The 25,698-nt window shown below is 49.8% G+C and overlaps 1 protein-coding gene across 3 annotated transcripts in view; it reads right to left on the bottom strand.

Moving 5' to 3' along the window:
- COL24A1 (collagen type XXIV alpha 1 chain) overlaps positions 1-5,214 on the bottom strand; it is a 767,149-nt gene extending 761,935 nt beyond the window's left edge. For all 3 annotated transcript variants that reach the window (XR_010186531.1, XM_063938932.1, XM_063938934.1), the window contains exon 1: positions 4,981-5,214. Coding sequence is in view for 2 of the 3 variants with exons in the window: in XM_063938932.1 (XP_063795002.1) it covers positions 4,981-5,036 (56 nt within the window). In the remaining variant the exon portion in view is untranslated. The remainder of the gene's footprint in view (positions 1-4,980) is intronic.
- Positions 5,215-25,698: the final 20,484 nt, after the last annotated feature.

Below are 25,698 nucleotides of genomic sequence, written 5' to 3'. Positions count from 1 at the left end.
TATGCCCGTCATCACACATGCCAGTCACTACATATGCCAGTCATCACACATGCCCATAACTACATATGCCAGTCATCACACATGCCCATCACTACATATGCCCATCATCACACATGCCCATAACTACATATGCCAGTCATCACACATGCCCATCACTACATATGCCAGTCATCACACATGCCCATCACTACATATGCCAGTCATCACACATGCCCATCACTACATATGCCAGTCATCACACATGCTCATCACTACATATGCCCATCACACATGCCCATCACTACATATGCCAGTCATCACACATTCCCATCACTACATATGCCAGTCATCACACATGCCCATCACTACATATGCCCATCACACATGCCCATCACTACATATGCCAGTCATCACACATGCCCATCACTACATATGCCAGTCATCACACATTCCCATCACTACATATGCCCATCACACATGCCCATCACTACATATGCCCATCATCACACATGCCCATCACTACATATGCCAGTCATCACACATGCCCATCACTACATATGCCAGTCATCACACATTCCCATCACTACATATGCCAGTCATCACACATGCCCATCACTACATATGCCCATCACACATGCCCATCACTACATATGCCCATCACGCATGCCCATCACTACATATGCCCATCACACATGCCCATCACAACATATGCCAGTCATCACACATGCCCATCACTACATATGCCAGTCATCACACATTCCCATCACTACATATGCCCATCACACATGCCCATCACTACATATGCCAGTCATCACACATGCCCATCACTACATATGCCAGTCATCACACATGCCCATCACTACATATGCCCATCACACATGCCCATCACTACATATGCCCATCACACATTCCCATCACTACATATGCCCATCATCACACATGCCCGTCACTACATATGCCAGTCATCACACATTCCCATCACTACATATGCCCGCCATCACACATGCCCATCACTACATATGCCCGTCATCACACATGCCCGTCACTACATATGCTCATCACACATGCCCATCACTACATATGCCCATCATCACACATTCCCATCACTACATATGCCAGTCATCACACATGCCCATCACTACATATGCCCATCACACATTCCCATCACTACATATGCCCATCACACATGCCCATCACTACATATGCCCATCACACATGCCCATCACTACATATGCCCGTCATCACACATGCCCATCACTACATATGCCAGTCATCACACATGCCCATCACTACATATGCCCATCACACATGCCCATCACTACATATGCCAGTCATCACACATGCCCATCACTACATATGCCAGTCATCACACATTCCCATCACTACATATGCCAGTCATCACACATTCCCATCACTACATATGCCCGTCATCACACATGCCCGTCACTACATATGCCCATCACACATGCCCATCACTACATATGCCCATCATCACACATGCCCATCACTACATATGCCAGTCATCACACATGCCCATCACTACAAATGCCCATCACACATGCCCATCACTACATATGCCCATCACTACATATGCCAGTCATCACACATGCCCATCACTACATATGCCCATCACACATGCCCATCACTACATATGCCCGTCATCACACATGCCCATCACTACATATGCCAGTCATCACACATGCCCATCACTACATATGCCAGTCATCACACATTCCCATCACTACATATGCCCGTCATCACACATGCCCGTCACTACATATGCCCATCACACATGCCCATCACTACATATGCCCATCATCACACATGCCCATCACTACATATGCCAGTCATCACACATGCCCATCACTACATATGCCCATCACACATGCCCATCACTACATATGCCCGTCATCACACATGCCCATCACTACATATGCCCATCACTACATATGCCAGGGTGCCATCCAGAACTTGGAATAGAGTTGATAGAAAGAGATTTCTTTTTTGCTGTTTTATGGTATAAAGAAATGAAATGAAAAGCGATGAAAGGAAAGAGATTAGATGTACTAAAAATATCCGTCTCCTGCTCACACTGCACACCCAGTATTGCCGCCTGCCTGCAGACTGTGAAATGTGACTCCTGGTTATACATATAGGATCTCACAGACCAAATCCCCCTCCTGGTTATACATATAGGATCTCACAGACCCCCCCAGCCCGTGTTCCTCTCACAACAAGTTCATACAAATATGTGCAGGATGGCGCCTCCCAAACTGCTAACATATGGGGGATGTCAGCGCCAGCCGCTCACCAGACCCTGTCACTGCTGTCACAAATAGAGCCACCAGGAGCGGCTGTCACTACATCCTCTGCAAATAGCTCTCAGGTCCCCTGTCTGCCCACAGAGCCTATTCCTGCCCTGCTCCTCTCACACATACCAGCCTGGGGGGCGGGGGGCCTATATACTGTCATATAGCCTGTGTACAGGACACTCATCCCTGACATACAGCTCACATACTGAGGCTGGAGAGGAACGTGTTGCCACAAGTGCTGCATTTATCTCTAACCTCATCACAACCGGCAGGGATTGGATGACAGAAGTCCTCTGAATGGACAGGACAGGGCCAGGGGGCCTGACATCCACAGGGGGGCTCAGCACAGGACAATGACACCAGGGAGCCAACTGGTCCCATCAAGAGATACAGGGCCCAGTATGTGCTCTGTCAGCAAAGGAACCAGGGGTCACAGAGAACCCGCAATCTACTCTGCAGACACAAATCCTAATCTCAGGACCTTGCAATCTACTCTGCAGACACAAATCCTGCATGCAGCACACCATAGGAGCTTACAATCTACTCTGCAGACACAAATCCTGCATGCAGCACACCATAGGAGCTTACAATCTACTCTGTAGACACAAATCCTGCTTGCAGCACACCATAGGAGCTTACAATATACTCTGCAAACACAAATCCTGCATGCAGCACACCATAGGAGCTTACAATCTACTCTGCAGACACAAATCCTGCATGCAGCACACCATAGGAGCTTACACTCTACTCTGTAGACACAAATCCTGCATGCAGCACACCATAGGAGCTTACAATCTACTCTGCAGACACAAATCCTGCTTGCAGCACACCATAGGAGCTTACAATCTACTCTGCAGACACAAATCCTGCATGCAGCACACCATAGGAGTTTACAATCTACTCTGTAGACACAAATCCTGCATGCAGCACACCATAGGAGCTTACAATCTACTCTGCAGACACAAATCCTGCATGCAGCACACCATAGGAGCTTACAATCTACTCTGTAGACACAAATCCTGCTTGCAGCACACCATAGGAGCTTACAATATACTCTGCAAACACAAATCCTGCATGCAGCACACCATAGGAGCTTACAATCTACTCTGCAGACACAAATCCTGCATGCAGCACACCATAGGAGCTTACACTCTACTCTGCAGACACAAATCCTGCATGCAGCACACCATAGGAGCTTACAATCTACTCTGCAGACACAAATCCTGCTTGCAGCACACCATAGGAGCTTACAATCTACTCTGCAGACACAAATCCTGCATGCAGCAAACCATAGGAGCTTACAATCTACTCTGCAGACACAAATCCTGCATGCAGCAAACCATAGGAGCTTACAATCTACTCTGCAGACACAAATCCTGCATGCAGCAAACCATAGGAGCTTACAATCTACTCTGCAGACACAAATCCTGCTTGCAGCACACCATAGGAGCTTACAATCTACTCTGCAGACACAAATCCTGCATGCAGCACACCATAGGAGTTTACAATCTACTCTGTAGACACAAATCCTGCATGCAGCACACCATAGGAGCTTACAATCTACTCTGTAGACACAAATCCTGCATGTAGCACACCATAGGAGCTTACAATCTACTCTGCAGACACAAATCCTGCATGCAGCACACCATAGGAGCTTACAATCTACTCTGTAGACACAAATCCTGCATACAGCACACCATAGGAGCTTACAATCTACTCTGCAGATACAAAACCTGCTTGCAGCAAACCATAGGAGCTTACAATCTATTCTGTACTCATAAAACCTGCTTGCAGCAAACCATAGGAGCTTGCACTCTATTCTGTAGACACAAAACCTGCTTGCAGCAAACCATAGGAGCTTACAATCTACTCTGTGGATACAAAACCTGCATGCAGCAAACCATAGGAGCGTATAACCTACTATGTAGATACAAAACCTGCTTGCAGCAAACCATAGGAGCTTGCAATCTACTCTGCAGACACAAATCCTGCATGCAGCACACCATAGGAGCTTACAATGTACTCTGCAGATACAAATCCTGCATGCAGCACACCATAGGAGCTTACAATCTACTCTGCAGATACAAATCCTGCATGCAGCACACCATAAGAGCTTACAATCTATTCTGTAGACACAAATCCTGCATGCAGCACACCATAGGAGCTTACAATCTATTCTGTAGACATAAAACCTGCTTGCAGCACACCATAGGAGCTTACAATCTACTCTGTAGACACAAAACCTGCTTGCAGCAAACCATAGGAGCTTACAATCTATTCTTTACTCACAAAACCTGCTTGCAGCAAACCATAGGAGCTTGCACTCTATTCTGTAGACACAAAACCTGCTTGCAGCAAACCATAGGAGCTTGCAATCTATTCTGTAGACATAAAACCTGCTTGCAGCAAACCATAGGAGCGTATAACCTACTCTGTAGATACAAAACCTGCTTACACCAAACCATAGGAGCTTACAATCTATTCTGTAGACACAAATCTTAAACCACAAGAGCTTGCAATCTATTGTGAAGAGACACATCCTACACCACAGGTGCTTGCAATCTCCTATGTATACACAACCCCTGCATCTTGCAAACCGCAGGAGCTTGCAATCGATTCCGTGTCTGCAGCCAGTATACAGCCGTGCCCTGCGCCCCGGTACAGCCCGGTACACCCGGCCGGTCCTCACCTTGTCGCTGCGGGAGAGATGCGTCCACTCCTTGTCCTTTGGGCTCCTAAATGCATTTGTCTGCATTTGTCCACACAGCGGAGATCTAGCGGGAGAGGGTCACAGATCCGGCGCTCTGCATGGCCAGCGCACCCCCGGCACCATCAGCGACTGCGCTGCGACAAACCCCAGGCACCATCAGCGACTGCGCTGCGACAACTCGCCGGAGCAGGGGAAGCGGTGCAGCCGTGTCCGGTGCGGAGAGCGGAGTGACTGCGAGAATCCTGGCCAGCGGTGTTACATTACATCATGACATCAGCAGCTGCTGTATATACTATATGTGTATAATATACATCTGTGTGTACATGTGTCACCGGCCCCGCCCACACAGCGCATACATAGTGCTACATGGAACACAGTGCCCGGTGCTGTACTGTACACTGCCAGCTCTACAGCGTATAGTATACGCTGTAGAGCTGGCAGTGTACAGTACAGCACCGGTACAGCGTATAATGTATACTGCCAGCTCTACACCGTATACTGTACACTGCCAGCTCTACAGCGTATACTGTATGCTGCAAGCTCTACACCATGTACTGTACACTGCCAGCTCTACACCATATATACTGTACACTGCCAGCTCTACACCATATATACTGTATACTGACAGCTCTACAGCGTATACTGTATACTGACAGCTCTACACCGTATACTGTACACTGCCAGCTCTACAGCGTATACTATATACTGCCAGCTCTACAGCGTATACTATATACTGCCAGCTCTACACCATATATACTGTATACTGACAGCTCTACACCATGTACTGTACACTGCCAGCTCTACACCGTATACTGTACACTGCCAGCTCTGCACCGTATACTGTACACTGCCAGCTCTACAGCATGTACTGTACACTGCCAGCTCTACAGCGTATACTATATACTGCCAGCTCTACACCATATATACTGTATACTGACAGCTCTACACCATGTACTGTACACTGCCAGCTCTACACCGTATACTGTACACTGCCAGCTCTACACCGTATACTGTACACTGCCAGCTCTACACCATATACTGTATACTGACAGCTCTACACCATGTACTGTACACTGCCAGCTCTACAGCATGTACTGTACACTGCCAGCTCTACAGCGTATACTATATACTGCCAGCTCTACACCATATATACTGTATACTGACAGCTCTACAGCGTATATACAGTATACTGACAGCTCTACAGCGTATATACTGTATACTGACAGCTTTACAGCGTATATACTGTATACTGACAGCTCTACACCATGTACTGTACACTACCAGCACTACACTGTACACTGCCAGCACTACACCATATACTGTATACTGCCAGCACTACACCATGTACTGTATACTGCCAGCTCTACACCATGTACTGTATACTGCCAGCTCTACACCATATACTGTATACTGCCAGCACTACACCATGTACTGTACACTGCCAGCTCTACACTGTATACTGTATACTGCCAGCCCTACACCGTATACTGTATACTGACAGCTCTACACGATGTACTGTACACTGTCAGCACTACACCATATACTGTATACTGCCAGCCCTACACCGTATACTGTCACCTCTACACTATGTACTGTACACTGCCAGCTCTATACCGTATACTGTCACCTCTACACCATGTACTGTACACTGCCAGCTCTACAGCGTATACTGTACACTGCCAGCTGTACACCGTATACTGTACACTGCCAGCTCTACACCATATACTGTACACCACCAGCACTACACCATGTACTGTACACTGTCAGCACTACACCATATACTGTATACTGCCAGCACTACACCATGTACTGTATACTTCCAGCTCTACACCATGTACTGTACACTGCAAGCCCTACACCGTATACTGTCACCTCTACACTATGTACTGTACACAGCCAGCTCTACACCGTATACTGTCACCTCTACACCATGTACTGTACACTGCCAGCTCTACAGCGTATACTATATACTGCCAGCTCTACACCATATATACTGTACACTGCCAGCTCTACACCATATATACTGTATACTGACAGCTCTACAGCGTATACTGTATACTGACAGCTCTACACCGTATACTGTACACTGCCAGCTCTACAGCGTATACTATATACTGCCAGCTCTACACCATATATACTGTATACTGACAGCTCTACACCATGTACTGTACACTGCCAGCTCTACACCGTATACTGTACACTGCCAGCTCTACACCGTATACTGTACACTGCCAGCTCTACAGCATGTACTGTACACTGCCAGCTCTACAGCGTATACTATATACTGCCAGCTCTACACCATATATACTGTATACTGACAGCTCTACACCATGTACTGTACACTGCCAGCTCTACACCGTATACTGTACACTGCCAGCTCTACAGCATGTACTGTACACTGCCAGCTCTACAGCATGTACTGTACACTGCCAGCTCTACAGCGTATACTATATACTGCCAGCTCTACACCATATATACTGTATACTGACAGCTCTACACCATGTACTGTACACTGCCAGCTCTACACCGTATACTGTACACTGCCAGCTCTACACCGTATACTGTACACTGCCAGCTCTACAGCATGTACTGTACACTGCCAGCTCTACAGCGTATACTATATACTGCCAGCTCTACACCATATATACTGTATACTGACAGCTCTACACCATGTACTGTACACTGCCAGCTCTACACCGTATACTGTACACTGCCAGCTCTACACCGTATACTGTACACTGCCAGCTCTACACCGTATACTGTACACTGCCAGCTCTACACCATATACTGTATACTGACAGCTCTACACCATGTACTGTACACTGCCAGCTCTACAGCATGTACTGTACACTGCCAGCTCTACAGCGTATACTATATACTGCCAGCTCTACACCATATATACTGTATACTGACAGCTCTACAGCGTATATACAGTATACTGACAGCTCTACAGCGTATATACTGTATACTGACAGCTCTACAGCGTATATACTGTATACTGACAGCTCTACACCATGTACTGTACACTACCAGCACTACACTGTACACTGCCAGCACTACACCATATACTGTATACTGCCAGCACTACACCATGTACTGTATACTGCCAGCTCTACACCATGTACTGTATACTGCCAGCTCTACACCATATACTGTATACTGCCAGCACTACACCATGTACTGTACACTGCCAGCTCTACACTGTATACTGTATACTGCCAGCCCTACACCGTATACTGTATACTGACAGCTCTACACGATGTACTGTACACTGTCAGCACTACACCATATACTGTATACTGCCAGCCCTACACCGTATACTGTCACCTCTACACTATGTACTGTACACTGCCAGCTCTATACCGTATACTGTCACCTCTACACCATGTACTGTACACTGCCAGCTCTACAGCGTATACTGTACACTGCCAGCTGTACACCGTATACTGTACACTGCCAGCTCTACACCATATACTGTACTCCACCAGCACTACACCATGTACTGTACACTGTCAGCACTACACCATATACTGTATACTGCCAGCACTACACCATGTACTGTATACTTCCAGCTCTACACCATGTACTGTACACTGCAAGCCCTACACCGTATACTGTGACCTCTACACTATGTACTGTACACAGCCAGCTCTACACCGTATACTGTCACCTCTACACCATGTACTGTACACTGCCAGCTCTCCACCATGTACTGTACACTGCCAGCTCTACACCGTATATACTGTATACTGCCAGCTCTACACCATATACTGTATACTGACAGCTCTACACCATATACTGTCACCTCTACACCATGTACTGTACACTGCCAGCTCTACACCATGGCCCTCATTCCGAGTTGTTCGCTCGGTATTTTTCATCGCATCGCAGTGAAAATCCGCTTAGTACGCATGCGCAATGTTCGCACTGCGACTGCGCCAAGTAACTTTACTATGAAGAAAGTAATTTTACTCACGGCTTTTTCTTCGCTCCGGCGATCGTAATGTGATTGACAGGAAATGGGTGTTACTGGGCGGAAACACGGCGTTTCAGGGGCGTGTGGCTGAAAACGCTACCGTTTCCGGAAAAAACGCAGGAGTGGCCGGGGAAACGGTGGGAGTGCCTGGGCGAACGCTGGGTGTGTTTGTGACGTCAACCAGGAACGACAAGCACTGAACTGATCGCACAGGCAGAGTAAGTCTGGAGCTACTCAGAAACTGCTAAGTAGTTAGTAATCGCAATATTGCGAATACATCGGTCGCAATTTTAAGAAGCTAAGATTCACTCCCAGTAGGCGGCGGCTTAGCGTGTGTAACTCTGCTAAATTCGCCTTGCGACCGATCAACTCGGAATGAGGGCCCATGTACTGTACACTGCCAGCTCTACAACGTATACTGTCACCTCTACACAGTATACTGTACACTGCCAGCTCTACACCATATACTGTATACTGACAGCACTACACCATGTACTGTACACTGTCAGCTCTACACCATGTACTGCATACTGCCAGCTCTACACCGTATACTGTACACTGCCAGCTCTACACCATATACTGTATACTGCCAGCACTACACCATGTACTGTATACTGCTAGCTTTACACCATGTACTGTACACTGCCAGCTCTACACTGTATACTGTATACTGTATACTGCCAGCCCTACACCGTATACTGTATACTGACAGCTCTACACCATGTACTGTACACTGTCAGCACTACACCATATACTGTATACTGCCAGCACTACACCATGTACTGTATACCTCCTGCACTACACCATGTACTGTACACCGCCAGCACTACACCATGTACTGTACACTGTCAGCACTACACCATATACTGTATACTGCCAGCACTGCACCATGTACTGTATACTGCCAGCTCTACACCATGTACTGTACACTGCCAGCTCTACACCGTATACTGTACACTGCCAGCTCTACACCATATACTGTATACTGACAGCTCTACACCATGTACTGTACACTGCCAGCTCTACACCATGTACTGTACACTGCCAGCTCTACACTGTATACTGTATACTGACAGCACTACACCATGTAGTGTACACCGCCAGCACTACACCATGTACTGTATACTGCCAGCCCTACACCATATACTGTATACTGACAGCTCTACACCATGTACTGTACACTGTTAGCTCTACACCATGTACTGTACACTGCCAGCTCTACACTGTATACTGTATACTGACAGCACTACACCATGTAGTGTACACCGCCAGCACTACACCATGTACTGTATACTGGCAGCACTACACCATATACTGTATACTGCCAGCTCTACACCATGTACTGTATACTGCCAGCTCTACACCATGTACTGTACACTGCCAGCTCTACACCGTATACTGTCACCTCTACACCGTATACTGTACACTGCCAGCTCTACACCGTATACTGTCACCTCTACACCGTATACTGTACACTACCAGCTGTACACCGTATACTGCATACTGCCAGCTCTGCACCGTATACTGTACACTGCTAGCTCTACACCATGTACTGTACTTTGCCAGCTCTACACCGTATACTGTCAGCTCTACACCATGTACTGTACACTGCCAGCTCAACACCATATACTGTATACTGACAGCACTACACCATGTACTGTACACTGCCAGCTCTACACCGTATTCTGTACACTGTCAGCTCTACACCATATACTGTATACTGACAGCACTACACCATGTACTGTACACTGCAGCTCTACACCATGTACTGTACACTGCCAGCTCTACACCGTATACTGTACACTGCAGCTCTACACCATATACTGTATACTGACAGCACTACACCATGTACTGTACACTGCAGCTCTACACCATGTACTGTACACTGCCAGCTCTACACCGTATACTGTACACTGTGAGCTCTACACCGTATACTGTCAGCTCTTCACCATGTACTGTATACTGCCAGCTCTACACCGTATACTGTACACTGGGGGTCATTCCGAGTTGTTCGCTCGCAAGCGGATTTTAGCAGATTTGCTCATGCTAAGCCGCCGCCTACTGGGAGTGAATCTTAGCATCTTAAAATTGCGAACGATGTATTCGCAATATTGCGATTACATACCTCGTAGCAGTTTCTGAGTAGCTTCAGACTTACTCGGCATCTGCGATCAGTTCAGTGCTTGTCGTTCCTGGTTTGACGTCACAAACACACCCAGCGTTCGCCCAGACACTCCCCCGTTTCTCCGGCCACTCCTGCGTTTTTTCTGGAAACGGTAGCGTTTTTTCCCACACGCCCATAAAACGTCCAGTTTCCGCCCAGTAACACCCATTTCCTGTCAATCACACTACGATCACCAGAACGATGAAAATGCCGTGAGTAAAATTACTAAGTGCATAGCAAATTTACTTGGCGCAGTCGCAGTGCGGACATTGTGCATGCGCATTAAGCGGAAAATCGCTGCGATGCGAAGATTTTTACAGAGCGAACAACTCGGAATGACCCCCACTGTCAGCAGACTTCTCCAACACTGCACACTGTCAGCAGACTTCTCCGACACTATATATATATTGGTAGATGCTCAATTAGCTTAGTGATATCATTTAGGTGCTTGAAAGGGAGGGGTATTTCTAAGCAAGAAAAAAAGGCATTTGTTTCCCCCAGCACCCTGAATGATAACAGTAACCAGATATAAATTCCACATAATATTAGAATTCAGAGATCTTCGTTACACATATTTGCGCAAATGTGTGAATAAGCCCCAAAGCCGCATCAAGGCATCTCTGTATATTTGGGGTCCCTAGCGCTATATCTAGGTGCAGGGTGTGGCACCCCAAAACACCAGAATGAGCCAGAAAGCCCAGGGCAGCATACCAGTGAAAAAAACTATAGTGTTAATAAATTAGTATTTAGGAAGCCGAAGCTATAGAGAAAGTGATACAAAAATGAAATGTAATTAAAATAGAGAAATAGTGTTAGAAAATTAATAAGTGAAAAGTGTTAATAGAATGTAAAGGTATGCCACACTAAGGCCATCCAGCTCAGCCAGTCCAGAGGCACCACACCTCACACCTCCATTACCCCAATCTGGGTCTAAAGGGGGGTACTCACGGAGCGATATTCTAAGCAATCTGACTAGATTGCTTAGAATATCAGCATGATCGCTCCGTGTGTAGCCCCCTCAGCGATAGCGATGCGCGGCCCGCACATCACTATCGCTGCTGCTAGATTGGCCTGCAATCTAGCGGGTCGCTCACTTCACCCGCTGGGTGAAGTGAGCAGCCCCCCGTCTCCCCCCGCATCGCTCAGCACAGATCGCGCTGTGCTGAGCGGCGGGAGAGATGTGTGCTGAGCGGTTCGCTCAGCACACATCTCTCCTGCATCGGCCAGTCTATATGGGCCTTTAGATTAACCAGCAAGGAGCCACATGATAATGGCTCCTTACTACAATATGTCTAAGCTAAGAGCTACCTACCTTGGAGCAACCCCATAATGCTCCATGTGGCATGTCAGGGCCTGCACCTCCTCCTAATGCAGGAACCTCTCTGCCTCTCACAACAGACATATATAGTGGTAGATGCTCAATTAGCTTAGTGATATCATTCAGGTGCTCGAAAGGGAGGGGTATTTCTAAGCAAGACTTCTCCGACACAGCACACTGTCAGCAGCCTCCTCCGACACTGCACAGTCAGCAGACTTCTACAACACTGTATACTGTCAGCAGACTTCATCGACACTGTATTCTGTCAGCAGACTCCTCCGACACTGTACACTGTCAACAGACTCCTCCGACAATGTACACTGTCAGCAGCCCCCTCCAACACTGTACACTGTCACCAGCTCCTCCGACACTGTATACTGTCAGCAGCTTCCTCCGACACTGCACATTGACAGCAGACTCCTCCTATACTGCACTGTCAGCAGCCTCCTCTGACACTGTACACTGTCAGCAGCCTCCTCCAACACTGTACACTGGGGGTCATTCTGAGTTGTTCGCAGCGCAGCGATCAGGCTAAAAATCTGCATTTCTGTGTATGTGTATGGGCCGCAGTGCGGTCGCGCGACTTACTTTCACACAAAACTATGCAGTATCACACAAGGCCAAGCAACGCTTTTCTGTCGCACGGCTGATCAGTGAGTGATTGACATGAAGTGAGCGTTTCTGGGAGGTAACTGCGCGTTTTCCAGGAGTGTGCTAAAAAAACGCAGGCGTGTCTGGTGAAACGGGGGAGTGGCTGGCCGGACGCAGGGCGTGTTTGTGACGTCAAAACAGGAACTAAACAGACTGAAGTGATTGCAAGGAAGGAGTAGGTCTGCAGCTACTCTGAAACTTCCTGAATAAATTTCAACACTATTCGGCTAACCTTTCATTCGCACTTCTGCTAAGCTAAAATACACTCCCAGAGGGCAGCGGCTTAGCGTGTGCAAAGCTGCTAAAAGCAGCTAGCGAGCGAACAACTCGGAATGAGGGCCACTGTCAGCAGCCTCCTCCGACACTGCACACTGTCAGCAAACTCCTCCGACACTGCACATTGTCAGCAGACTTCTACGACACTGTATACTGGCCCTCATTCCGAGTTGATCGCTCGCAAGGCGATTTTAGCAGAGTTACACACGCTAAGCCGCCGCCTACTGGGAGTGAATCTTAGCTTCTTAAAATTGCGACCGATGTATTCGCAATATTGCGATTACTAACTACTTAGCAGTTTCAGAGTAGCTTCAGACTTACTCTGCCTGTGCGATCAGTTCAGTGCTTGTCGTTCCTGTTTTGACGTCACAAACACACCCAGCGTTCGCCCAGACACTCCCCCGTTTCCCCGGCCACTCCTGCGTTTTTTCCGGAAACGGTAGCGTTTTTTCCCGCACGCCCATAAAACGGCCTGTTTCCGCCCAGTAACACCCATTTCCTGTCAATCACATTACGATCGCCGGAGCGATGAAAAAGCCGTGAGTAAAAATACTATCTCCATTGTAAAATTACTTGGCGCAGTCGCAGTGCGAATATTGCGCATGCGTACTAAGCGGAATTTCACTGCGATGCGATGAAAAATACCGAGCGATCAACTCGGAATGAGGGCCACTGTCAGCAGACTTCTTTGACACTGTATACTGTCAGCAGACTCCTCCGACACTGGCCCTCATTCCGAGTTGTTCGCTCGCAAGCTGCTTTTAGCAGCTTTGCACACGCTAAGCCGCTGCCTACTGGGAGTGAATCTTAGCTTATCAAAATTGCTAACGAAAGATTAGCAGAATTGCGAATAGACACTTCTTAGCAGTTTCTGAGTAGCTCCAGACTTACTCGGCATCTGCGATCAGTTCAGTGCTTGTCGTTCCTGGTTTGACGTCACAAACACACCCAGCGTTCGCCCAGACACTCCCCCGTTTCTCCAGCCACTCCCGCGTTTTTCCCAGAAACGGTAGCGTTTTTTCGCACACACCCATAAAACGTCCAGTTTCCGCCCAGAAACACCCACTTCCTGTCAATCACACTCCGATCTCCAGAACGAAGAAAAAACCTCGTAATGTCGTGAGTAAAATACCTAACTGCATAGCAAATTTACTTGGCGCAGTCGCACTGCGGACATTGCGCATGCGCATTAGCGACTAATCGCTCCGTTGCAAGAAAAATATAACGAGCGAACAACTCGGAATGACCCCCATTGTACACTGTCAGCAGCCCCGTCCAACACTGTACACTGTCAGCAGCCTAGTCCGACACTGTACACTGACAGCAGCTTCCTCTGACACTGTACACTGTCAGCAGCCTCCTCCTACACTGTACACTGTCAGCAGCCTCCTCCTACACTGTACACTGTCAGCAGCCTCCTCCGACTCTGCACACTGTCAGTAGCCTCCTCCGACACTGTATGCTGTCAGCATCCTTCTCCGACACAGCACACTGTCAGCACACTCCTCCGACACTGCACACTGTTAGCAGACTCCTCCGACACTGCACACTGTCAGCAGCCTCTTCCGACACTGCACACTGTTAGCAGACTCCTCCAACGCAGCACACTGTCAGCAGACTCCTCCGACACTGCACACTGTCAGCAGACTTCTCCGACACTGCACAGTGTCAGCAGCCTCCTCCAACACTGCACACTGTCAGCATCCTCCTCCAACACTGCACACTGTTAGCAGACTTCTACAACACTGTATACTGTCAGCAGACTTCTTCGACACTGTATACTGTCAGCAGACTCCTCCGACACTGTACACTGTCAGCAGACTCCTCCGACACTGTACACGGTCAGCAGCCCCCTCCGACACTGTACACTGTCACCAGCTCTCCCGACACTGTATACTGTCAGCAGCCTCCTCCGATACTGCACACTGTCAGCAGCCTCCGACACTGCATACTGTCAGCAGCCGCCTCTGACACTGTACACTGTCAGCAGCCTCCTCCTACTCTGTACACTGTCAGCAGCCTCCACCGACACTGAACTGTCAGCAGCCTCCTCCGACACTGCACACTGTCATTAGCCTCCACCGACACTGTATACTGTCAGCATCCTCCTCCAACACAGCACACTGTCAGTAGCCTCCTCCGACACTTCACACTGTCAGCAGACTTCTCCGATGCTGTATACTGTCAGCAGACTACTCTGACACTGTATACTGTCAGCAGCCTCCCCCGGCACTGCACACAGTACATTGTCAGCAGCCTCTTCTAACACTGTACACTGTCAGCAGCCTCCTACGGCACTGCACACTGTTAGCAGACTCCTCCGACACTGCACACTGTCAGCAGACTCCTCTGACATTGTATACTTTCAGTAGACTCCTTCGACACCGCACACTGTCAGCAACCTCCTCCGACACTGCACACTTTCAGCAGACTTCTTCGACACTGCATACTGTCGGCAGACTTCTCCGACACTGCACACTGTCGGCAGACTCCTCCGACACTCCACTGTCACCAGTCACCCCCGACACTGTATACTATCAGCAGCCTCCCCCCGGCACTGCACACTGTCAGCAGACTCCTCCTACACTGCACACTGTCAGCAACCTCCTCCGACACTGCACACTATCGGCAGACTTCTCCAACACTGCACACTATCGGCAGACTTCTCCAACACTGCACACTGGGGGTCATTCCGAGTTGTTCGCTCGTTGCCGATTTTCGCAACGGAGCGATTAAGGCAAAAATGCGCATGGTACGCAGTGCGCATGCGCTAAGTATTTTAGCACAAAACTTAGTAGATTTACTCACGTCCGAACAAAGAATTTTCATCGTTGAAGTGATCGGAGTGTGATTGACAGGAAGTGGGTGTTTCTGGGCGGAAACTGACCATTTTCAGGGAGTGTGCGGAAAAACGCAGGCGTGCCAGGATAAAACGCGGGAGTGTCTGGAGAAACAGGGGAGTGGCTGGCCGAACGCAGGGCGTGTTTGTGACGTCAAACCAGGAACGAAACGGGCTGAGCTGATCGCAGTGTAAGAGTAAGTCTCGAGCTACTCAGAAACTGCTAAGAAATTTCTATTCGCAATTCTGCTAAACTAAGATTCACTCCCAGAGGGCGGCGGCCTAGCGTGTGCAATGCTGCTAAAATCTGCTAGCGAGCGAACAACTCGGAATGAGGGCCACTGTTAGCAGACTCCTCCGACACTGCACACTGCCAGCAGACTCCTCCGACACTGTATACTTTCAGTAGACTCCTCCGACACTGCACACTGTCAGCAACCTCCTCCGACACTGCACACTCTCAGCAGACTTCTCCGACACTGCACACTGGTGGTCATTCCGAGTTGTTCGCTCTGTAATTTTCTTCGCATCGCTGCGATTTTCCGCTAATTGCGCATGCGCAATGTTCGCACTGCGACTGCGCCAAGTAAATTTGATATGCAGTTAGGAATTTTACTCACGGCATTACGAGGTTTTTTCTTCGTTCTGATGATCGTAATGTGATTGACAGAAAGTGGGTGTTTCTGGGCGGAAACTGGCCGTTTCATGGGTGTGTGTGAAAAAACGCTGCCGTTTCTGGGAAAAATGCGGGAGTGTCTGAAGAAACGGGGGAGTGTCTGGGCGAACGCTGGGAGTGTTTGTGACGTCAAACCAGGAACGAAACTGACTGAACTGATCGCAGTGTAGGAGTAAGTCTGAAGCTACTCAGAAACTGCTAAGAAGTGTCTATTCGCAATTCTGCTAATCTTTCGTTCGCAATTTTACTATGCTAAGATTCACTCCCAGTAGGCGGCGGCTTAGCGTGTGCAAAGCTGCTAAAAGCAGCTTGCGAGCGAACAACTCGGAATGACCACCCCTATAGGCAGACTTCTCCGACACTGCACATTATCGGCAGACTTCTCCGACACTGCACTGTAGGCAGACTCCTCCGACACTGCACACTGTTGGCAGACTCCTCCGACACTCCACTGTCAGCAGCCGCCTCTGACACTGTACACTGTCAGCAGCCTCTTCCGATACTGCATAGTGTCAGCAGCCTTCTCCTACACTATATACTGTCAGCAGACTTCGCCGACACTGTATACTGTCAGCAGACTCCTCCGACACTGTACACTGTCAGCAGAGTCCTCCGACACTGTACACTGTCACCAGCCTCCCCCGACACTGTACACTGTTAGCAGCCTCCCCCAGCACTGTACACTGTCAGCAGCCCCCTCCTACACTGCACACTGTCAGTAGCCTCCTCCGACACTGCACACTGTCAGCAGCCTCCTCCAACAGTGCACACTGTCAGCAGCCTCCTCCAACAGTGCACACTGTCAGCAGCCTCCTCCGACACTGCAGTCAGCAGACTCCTCTGACACTGCACTGTCAGCAGCCTCCTCTGACACTGCACACTGTCAGCAGCCTCCTCCGACACTGCACACTGTCAGCAGCCTCCTCCGACACTGCACACTGTCAGCAGCCTCCTCCGACACTGTATACTTAAAGCAGCCTTCTCCAACACTGCACAGTCAGCAGCCTACTCCGACACTGTACACTGTCAGCAGCCTCCTCCTACACTCCACTGTCAGCAGCCTCCTCCGACACTGTACACTGTCAACAGCCCGCTCCGACACTGTACACTGTCAGCAGCCTCCTCCGACACTCCACTGTCAGCAGCCTTCTCCGAAACTGTATGCTGACAGCAGCTCCCTCCGACACTGCACTGTCAGCAGCCTCCTCCGACACTGTACACTGTCAGCAGCCTCCTCCGACACTGCACTCTATCAGCAGCCTCCTCTGACACTATACACTGTCAGCAGCCTCCTCCGACACTATACACTGTCAGCAGCCTTCTCTTACACTATGCACTGTCAGCAGCCTCCTCCGACACTGTAGACTGTCAGCAGCCTTCTCTTACACTATGCACTGTCAGCAGCCTCCTCCGACACTGCACACTGTCAGCAGCCTACTCCGACACTGTATACTGTCAGCAGCCTCCTTCGACACTGCACTGTCAGCAGCCTCCTCTGACACTGCACTGTCAGCAGCCTCCCCCGACACTGTACACTGTCACCAGCCCCCTCCAACACTGTCAGAAGCCTCCCCCGACACTGTACACTGTCACCAGCCCCCTCCAACACTGTCAGCAGCCTCCCCCGACACTGTACACTGTCACCAGCCCCCTCCAACACTGTCAGCAGCCTCCTCCGACACTGTATACTGTCAGCAGACTCCTCCGACACTGTACATTGTCAGCAGCCTCCTCCGACACTGTACACTGTCACCAGCCTCCTCCGACACTGCTCACCGTTAGCAGCCTCCTCTGAAACTGGCCCTCATTCCGAGTTGTTCGCTCGTAATTTTTTTCGCAACGGAGCGATTAGCCGCAAACTGCGCATGCGCAACGTTCGCAGTGCGTCTGCGCCAAGTAAATTTGCAAAAGAATTTGGTATTTTACTCACGGCCTAATGAAGAAATGTCATCGTTCTGGTGTTCGGAGTGTGATTGACAGGAAGTGGGTGTTTCTGGGCGGAAACTGGCCGTTTTATGGGTGTGTGCGAAAAAACGCTTGCGTTTCTGGGAAAAACGCGGGAGTGTCTGAAGAAACGGGGGAGTGTCTGGGTGAACGCTGGGTGTGTTTGTGACGTCAAACCAGGAACGAAACTGACTGAGCTGATCGCAGTGGCAGAGTAAGTGTCGAGCTACTCAGAAACTGCAAAGAAATTTCTATTCGCAATTCTGCTAATCTTGCGTTCGCAATTTTACTATGCTAAGATTCACTCCCAGTAGGCGGCGGCTTAGCGTGTGCAATGCTGCTAAAAGCAGCTTGCGAGCGAACAACTCGGAATGACCACCCTATAGGCAGACTTCTCCGACACTGCACATTATCGGCAGACTTCTCCGACACTTCACTGTAGGCAGACTCCTCCGACACTGCACACTGTTGGCAGACTCCTCCGACACTCCACTGTCAGCAGCCGCCTCTGACACTGTACACTGTCAGCAGCCTCTTCCGATACTGCATAGTGTCAGCAGCCTTCTCCTACACTATATACTGTCAGCAGACTTCGCCGACACTGTATACTGTCAGCAGACTCCTCCGACACTGTACACTGTCAGCAGAGTCCTCCGACACTGTACACTGTCACCAGCCTCCCCCGACACTGTACACTGTTAGCAGCCTCCCCCAGCACTGCACACTGTCAGTAGCCTCCTCCGACACTGCACACTGTCAGCAGCCTCCTCCAACAGTGCACACTGTCAGCAGCCTCCTCCAACAGTGCACACTGTCAGCAGCCTCCTCCGACACTGCAGTCAGCAGACTCCTCTGACACTGCACTGTCAGCAGCCTCCTCTGACACTGCACACTGTCAGCAGCCTCCTCCGACACTGCACACTGTCAGCAGCCTCCTCCGACACTGCACACTGTCAGCAGCCTTCTCCAACACTGCACAGTCAGCAGCCTACTCCGACACTGTACACTGTCAGCAGCCTCCTCCTACACTCCACTGTCAGCAGCCTCCTCCGACACTGTACACTGTCAGCAGCCCGCTCCGACACTGTACACTGTCAGCAGCCTCCTCCGACACTCCACTGTCAGCAGCCTTCTCCGAAACTGTATGCTGACAGCAGCTCCCTCCGACACTGCACTGTCAGCAGCCTCCTCCGACATTGTACACTGTCAGCAGCCTCCTCCGACACTGCACTCTATCAGCAGCCTCCTCTGACACTATACACTGTCAGCAGCCTCCTCCGACACTATACACTGTCAGCAGCCTTCTCTTACACTATGCACTGTCAGCAGCCTCCTCCGACACTGTAGACTGTCAGCAGCCTTCTCTTACACTATGCACTGTCAGCAGCCTTCTCCGACACTGCACACTGTCAGCAGCCTACTCCGACACTGTATACTGTCAGCAGCCTCCTTCGACACTGCACTGTCAGCAGCCTCCTCTGACACTGCACTGTCAGCAGCCTCCCCCGACACTGTACACTGTCACCAGCCCCCTTTAACACTGTCAGCAGCCTCCTCCGACACTGTATACTGTCAGCAGCCTCCTCCGACACTGTATACTGTCAGCAGCCTCCTTCGACACTGTATGCTGACAGCAGCTTCCTCTGACACTGCACTGTCAGCAGCCTCCTCCGACACTGTCGGCAGCCTCCTACGACACTGTATACTGTCAGCAGACTCCTCCGACACTGTACATTGTCAGCAGCCTCCTCCGACACTGTACACTGTCACCAGCCTCCTCCGACACTGCTCACCGTTAGCAGCCTCCTCTGAAACTGGCCCTCATTCCGAGTTGTCCGCTCGTAATTTTTTTCGCAACGGAGCGATTAGCCGCAAACTGCGCATGCGCAACGTTTGCAGTGCGTCTGCGCCAAGTAAATTTGCAAAAGAATTTGGTATTTTACTCACGGCCTAATGAAGAAATGTCATCGTTCTGGTGTTCGGAGTGTGATTGACAGGAAGTGGGTGTTTCTGGGCGGAAACTGGCCGTTTTATGGGTGTGTGCGAAAAAACGCTTGCGTTTCTGGGAAAAACGTGGGAGTGTCTGAAGAAACGGGGGAGTGTCTGGGTGAACGCTGGGTGTGTTTGTGACGTCAAACCAGGAACGAAACTGACTGAGCTGATCGCAGTGGCAGAGTAAGTGTCGAGCTACTCAGAAACTGCAAAGAAATTTCTATTCGCAATTCTGCTAATCTTGCGTTCGCAATTCTGCTAAGCTAAGATTCACTCCCAGTAGGCGGCGGCTTAGCGTGTGCAATGCTGCTAAAAGCAGCTAACGAGCGAACAACTCGGAATGAGGGCCACTGTCAGCAGCCTCCTCTGACAATCCACTGTCAGCAGCCTCCTCCGACACTGTACACTGTCAGCAGCCTCCCCCAACACTGTACACTGTCAGCAGCCCCCTCCGACACTGTACTCTGTCAGCAGCCTCCTCCAACACTGTATACAGTCAGCAGCCTCCTCCGACCCTGTATGCTGACAGCAGCCTCCTCCGACACTGTATGCTGACAGCAACTTCCTCCGACACTGCACTGTCAGCAGCCTCCTCTGACACTGTACACTGTCAGCAGCCTCCCCCAATACTGTACACTGTCAGCAGCCCCCTCCGACACTGTACTCTGTCAGCAGCCTCCCCCAACACTGTACACTGTCAGCAGCCTCTTCCTACACTGCACACTGTCAGCAGCCTCCTCCGACACTGCACACTGTCACCAGCCTCCCCCGACTCTGTACACTGTCAGCAGCCCCCTCCGACACTCCACTGTCAGCAGCCTCCTCCGACACTGTATACTGTCAGCAGCCTCCTCTGACACTGCACACCGTCAGCAGCCTCCTCCGACACTGTACACTGTCAGCAGCCTCCTCCGACACTGTACACTGTCACCAGCCTCCTCCGACACTGTTCACCGTTAGCAGCCTCCTCCGACACTGCACACCGTCAGCAGCTTTCTCCGACACTGTCAGCAGCCTCCTCTGACACTGTACACTGTCAGTAGCCTCCCCCGACACTGTACACTGTCAGCAGCCCCCTCCGACACTGTACACTGTCAGCAGCCTCCTCCGACACTGTATACTGTCAGCAGCCTCCTCCGACACTGTATGCTGACAGCAGCTTCCTCTGACATTGCACTGTCAGCAGCCTCCTCTGACACTGTACACTGTCAGCAGCCTCTTCTGACACTGCACACTGTCAGCAGCCTCCTCCGACACTGCACACTGTCAGCAGCCTCCTCCGACACTGCACACTGTTAGCAGCCTCCTCCGACACTGCACACTGTCAGCAGACTCCTCCGACAGTGTACACTGTCACCAGCCTCCCCCGACACTGTCACCTGCCTCCCCCGACTCTGTACACTGTCAGCAGCCCCCTCCGACACTGTACACTGTCAGCAGCCCGCTCCTACACTCCACTGTCAGCAGCCTCCTCCGACACTGTATACTGTCAGCAGCCTCCTCCGACACTGTATACTGACAGCAGCTTCGTCCGACACTGCTCTGTCAGCAGCCTCCTCCGACACTGTCGGCAGCCTCCTACGGCACTGTATACTGTCAGCAGACTCCTCCGACACTGTACATTGTCAGCAGCCTCCTCCGACACTGTCACCAGCCTCCTCTGACACTGTCAGCAGCCTCCTCTGACACTCCACTGTCAGCAGCCTCCTCCGACACTGTACACTGTCAGCAGCCTCCCCCGACACTGTACACTGTCAGCAGCCCCCTCCGACACTGTACACTGTCAGCAGCCTCCTCCGACACTGTTCACTGTCAGCAGCCTCCTCCGACACTGCACACTGTCAGCAGCAACCACCACCCTCACCAACACTCCAACCAAACCTACACACTTATGTTTAAGAAAAACTGATCAAAGCTAGTTAAATGTATGCAAACCTATTCCATAAAAAATGAAAGTACTCAAAATCTATCGTATGTGAAATGAAGAAAAGACCCTAAAGCTAGATTTAGAGAGGACTTCTACCACCCACTCAAGGGGGTTTCAGGTGGCCCCACCAACGAGACCACCTGACAGCATCCATCCTCTCCTTATCCAGAACCATCATCCTTTCCACCTCGTGCAGAATTAAATCCACCACCACTTCACAGGGAAGGACTTTATTTCTTATGGACACCTGACACCGTGCCATCCAACTGTGATATCTAACTGCTAAACTGACTAAAGAAATGGTGGTCAAAGTAAATCTACCATATCTTTTGAATGCTCCATAAGCCCACTCAGGGTAACTAAGCCCCGAAAGGCACGGGATACCCAAAGCTCCTGAAACTCTCTTATAAATTTCTACGTTAAAGGGGCACCTGATCAAGAAATGGTCCATTGTCTCCACCTCCCCTAGACATTCCTCCCGTGGATGACCACGATCACTGGCATTTCTCCACATCATGTTCCCCTTTACGTAAAGCTTCCCGTGGATAGAAAGCCAAGCAATATCTCTGAACTTCAGCGGTATTCTCTCCGAATTAATCAGAGCCAACCCTGCTGAAGCAACATCGCTCGGGAAATCCCTTAGTGACAGCGGAACATGAAAGTGGGATCGCAAAATCCTCTCCCCCAACTCCTTCCTGGGAAGACTTGACTTCCACCACTTCCAGTCCCCAACGCTTTATCACTTTCAAGCACTGGATAACGTAGATCGGATGATACCTATGCCAAATTTGGGGACTCTTCACTTGGCCTCCTTCTAACCAAAACCTGAAGGAGACACCCAGATCTCAAAGCCACTTACCCATCGAGGGGGAGTCTTTAACAGTAGGCTCCCAAAATTAAGTTTTACAAAGGTTGTTACAAAAAAGACCACAGGGTTGACCATACTCAAACCCCCGTCTTTCCTCGACTTATAAGTGATGCCCCTCTTGACTATATTTATTCTGTTCCCCCAAAGTAACATAAAGAACAGAGAGTTCAATTTGGCCCAGCTGCACTCCTCCCACTGCACCATTCTCTACCATTCTGATGAGGGGATCGATCGCGAATACATATAGAAGGGGGCTCAGGGGGCATCCCTGACCAACACCAGAGCTCACCTCATAGGTAGGACCCACCCAACCATTAACAAGTGGGAAGCTCTCGGCCTGACTGTATATTGTTCTTAGCCAATTCACCACCCTGACTGGAAAACCATACCTTTCAAGCAAGGCCCACAGGTACTCATGATTTACTCGGTCAAAAGCCTTAGACTGATCTAATGCCAGCAAGTACTTTCCCCATTTCTCAGCACGGCACTGCTCTATGGCCTCCCAGACGCCAAGGACTGCACTAAAGGTGCTGTGGCCCTTCACAGTACAGTGCGGAGATGGAGAAAGCAGGTGTTCAGAAAATTTCAACAACCTATTGAGAAATACTTTTGCCAGAATCTTTCTATCTGTATTGAGAAGGGCGATGGGGCGCCAGTTCTCAATGCGAGATGGATCCTTACCTTTGGACAACAATATGAGAGCAGATAACCTCATAGAAGGAGGGAGAATTCCCTCGTCCAGGCATTCATTATATACTTCTACAAGGCGGGGAATCAAGAGGTCTGCAAAAGCTATATAAAACTCAGATGTTAACGCATCTGGGCCTGGAGACTTCTTTAAATTTAACCCATCAATCGCCTTCCTGATTTCCTCTGCTGTCACATTATTACCCAAAGTTTCAATAAAGGCATCTGGGTTACAAAGCCCAGGAGTCTCCCTTAGAAATGTTTCCATCCTTTCTCTGATAAGTGGCTGCTCAGACAAAAGATCGGAGTAATAGGATCCAATAACATTCAGGATGCCTTCCTTGTCCTCTTGAAGGACACCCTGTCTGTCATACAGACCCCTCACCTCCTTCACCTCGACTGATTTTCCACAGCTCTGGTAGGGATCAGGTGAGTGGTACTTTCCAAAATCCCTCTCCAGCACCAAGGAATCCAGTCAGTTATACTAATATTCCTTCATCTGAGCTTTCACCCGGGAGATTTCCCCACTATCTCCACACTCAGAGATTAGGAAAATAGGATTTTATATACCTACCGCTAAATCCTTTTTTCATAGTCCGTAGAGGATGCTGGGGTCCATTTAGTACCATGGGGTATAGACGGGTCCACTAGGAGCCATGGGCACTTTAAGAGTTTAATAGTGGAGGCTGGCTCCTCCCTCTATGCTCCTCCTTCCAGACTTAGTCTAGAAACTGTGCCCGAGGAGACGGACATACTTCGAGAGAAGGAATACACATAAAGTGGTGAGATTCACACCAGCTCACACACAACAAAAGGAAAGCCAAGCTAACCAACTTGAAACGATTCAGCAACGACTGAACCATCAATACTTAACCAAGTAACAATGCAGGAATACGAAGCACTGGGCGGGCGTCCAGCATCCTCTATGGACTACGAGAAAAGGATTTACCGGTAGGTAGATAAAATCCTATTTTTTCTTGCGTCCTAGAGGATGCTGGGGTCCATTTAGTACCATGGGGATGTACCAAAGCTCCCAGTACGGGAGGGAGAGGGCTGAGGTTCCTGCATAACAGATTGACCAAACTTAAGGTCCTCAGCGGCCAAAGTATCTTACTTGTTCGAACCTGACCAAGTAGCTGCTCGGCAAAGCTGTAAAGCTGAGACACCCCGGGCAGCCGCCCAGGAAGAGCCCACCTTACGAGTAGAGTGTGCCTGAACAGAAGTACTTATTTTGCATAGGAGATACCATGGACATGAAGATTGTTCTCCCAGGACTTGGTTATTTCTTTCTCCCTGGTGTACTCTGTGTGGACTCACATCTTCAGCTGGCATCGGGTTGCTGACTTGGACCGTGGTTTCCGGAGCCCCTATCCTTGGTT

Source organism: Pseudophryne corroboree, chromosome 9 (assembly GCF_028390025.1).
Source record: "Pseudophryne corroboree isolate aPseCor3 chromosome 9, aPseCor3.hap2, whole genome shotgun sequence".
NCBI classification, from domain to species: domain Eukaryota; kingdom Metazoa; phylum Chordata; class Amphibia; order Anura; family Myobatrachidae; genus Pseudophryne; species Pseudophryne corroboree.
This window is presented reverse-complemented; position numbering and strand designations above follow the sequence as displayed.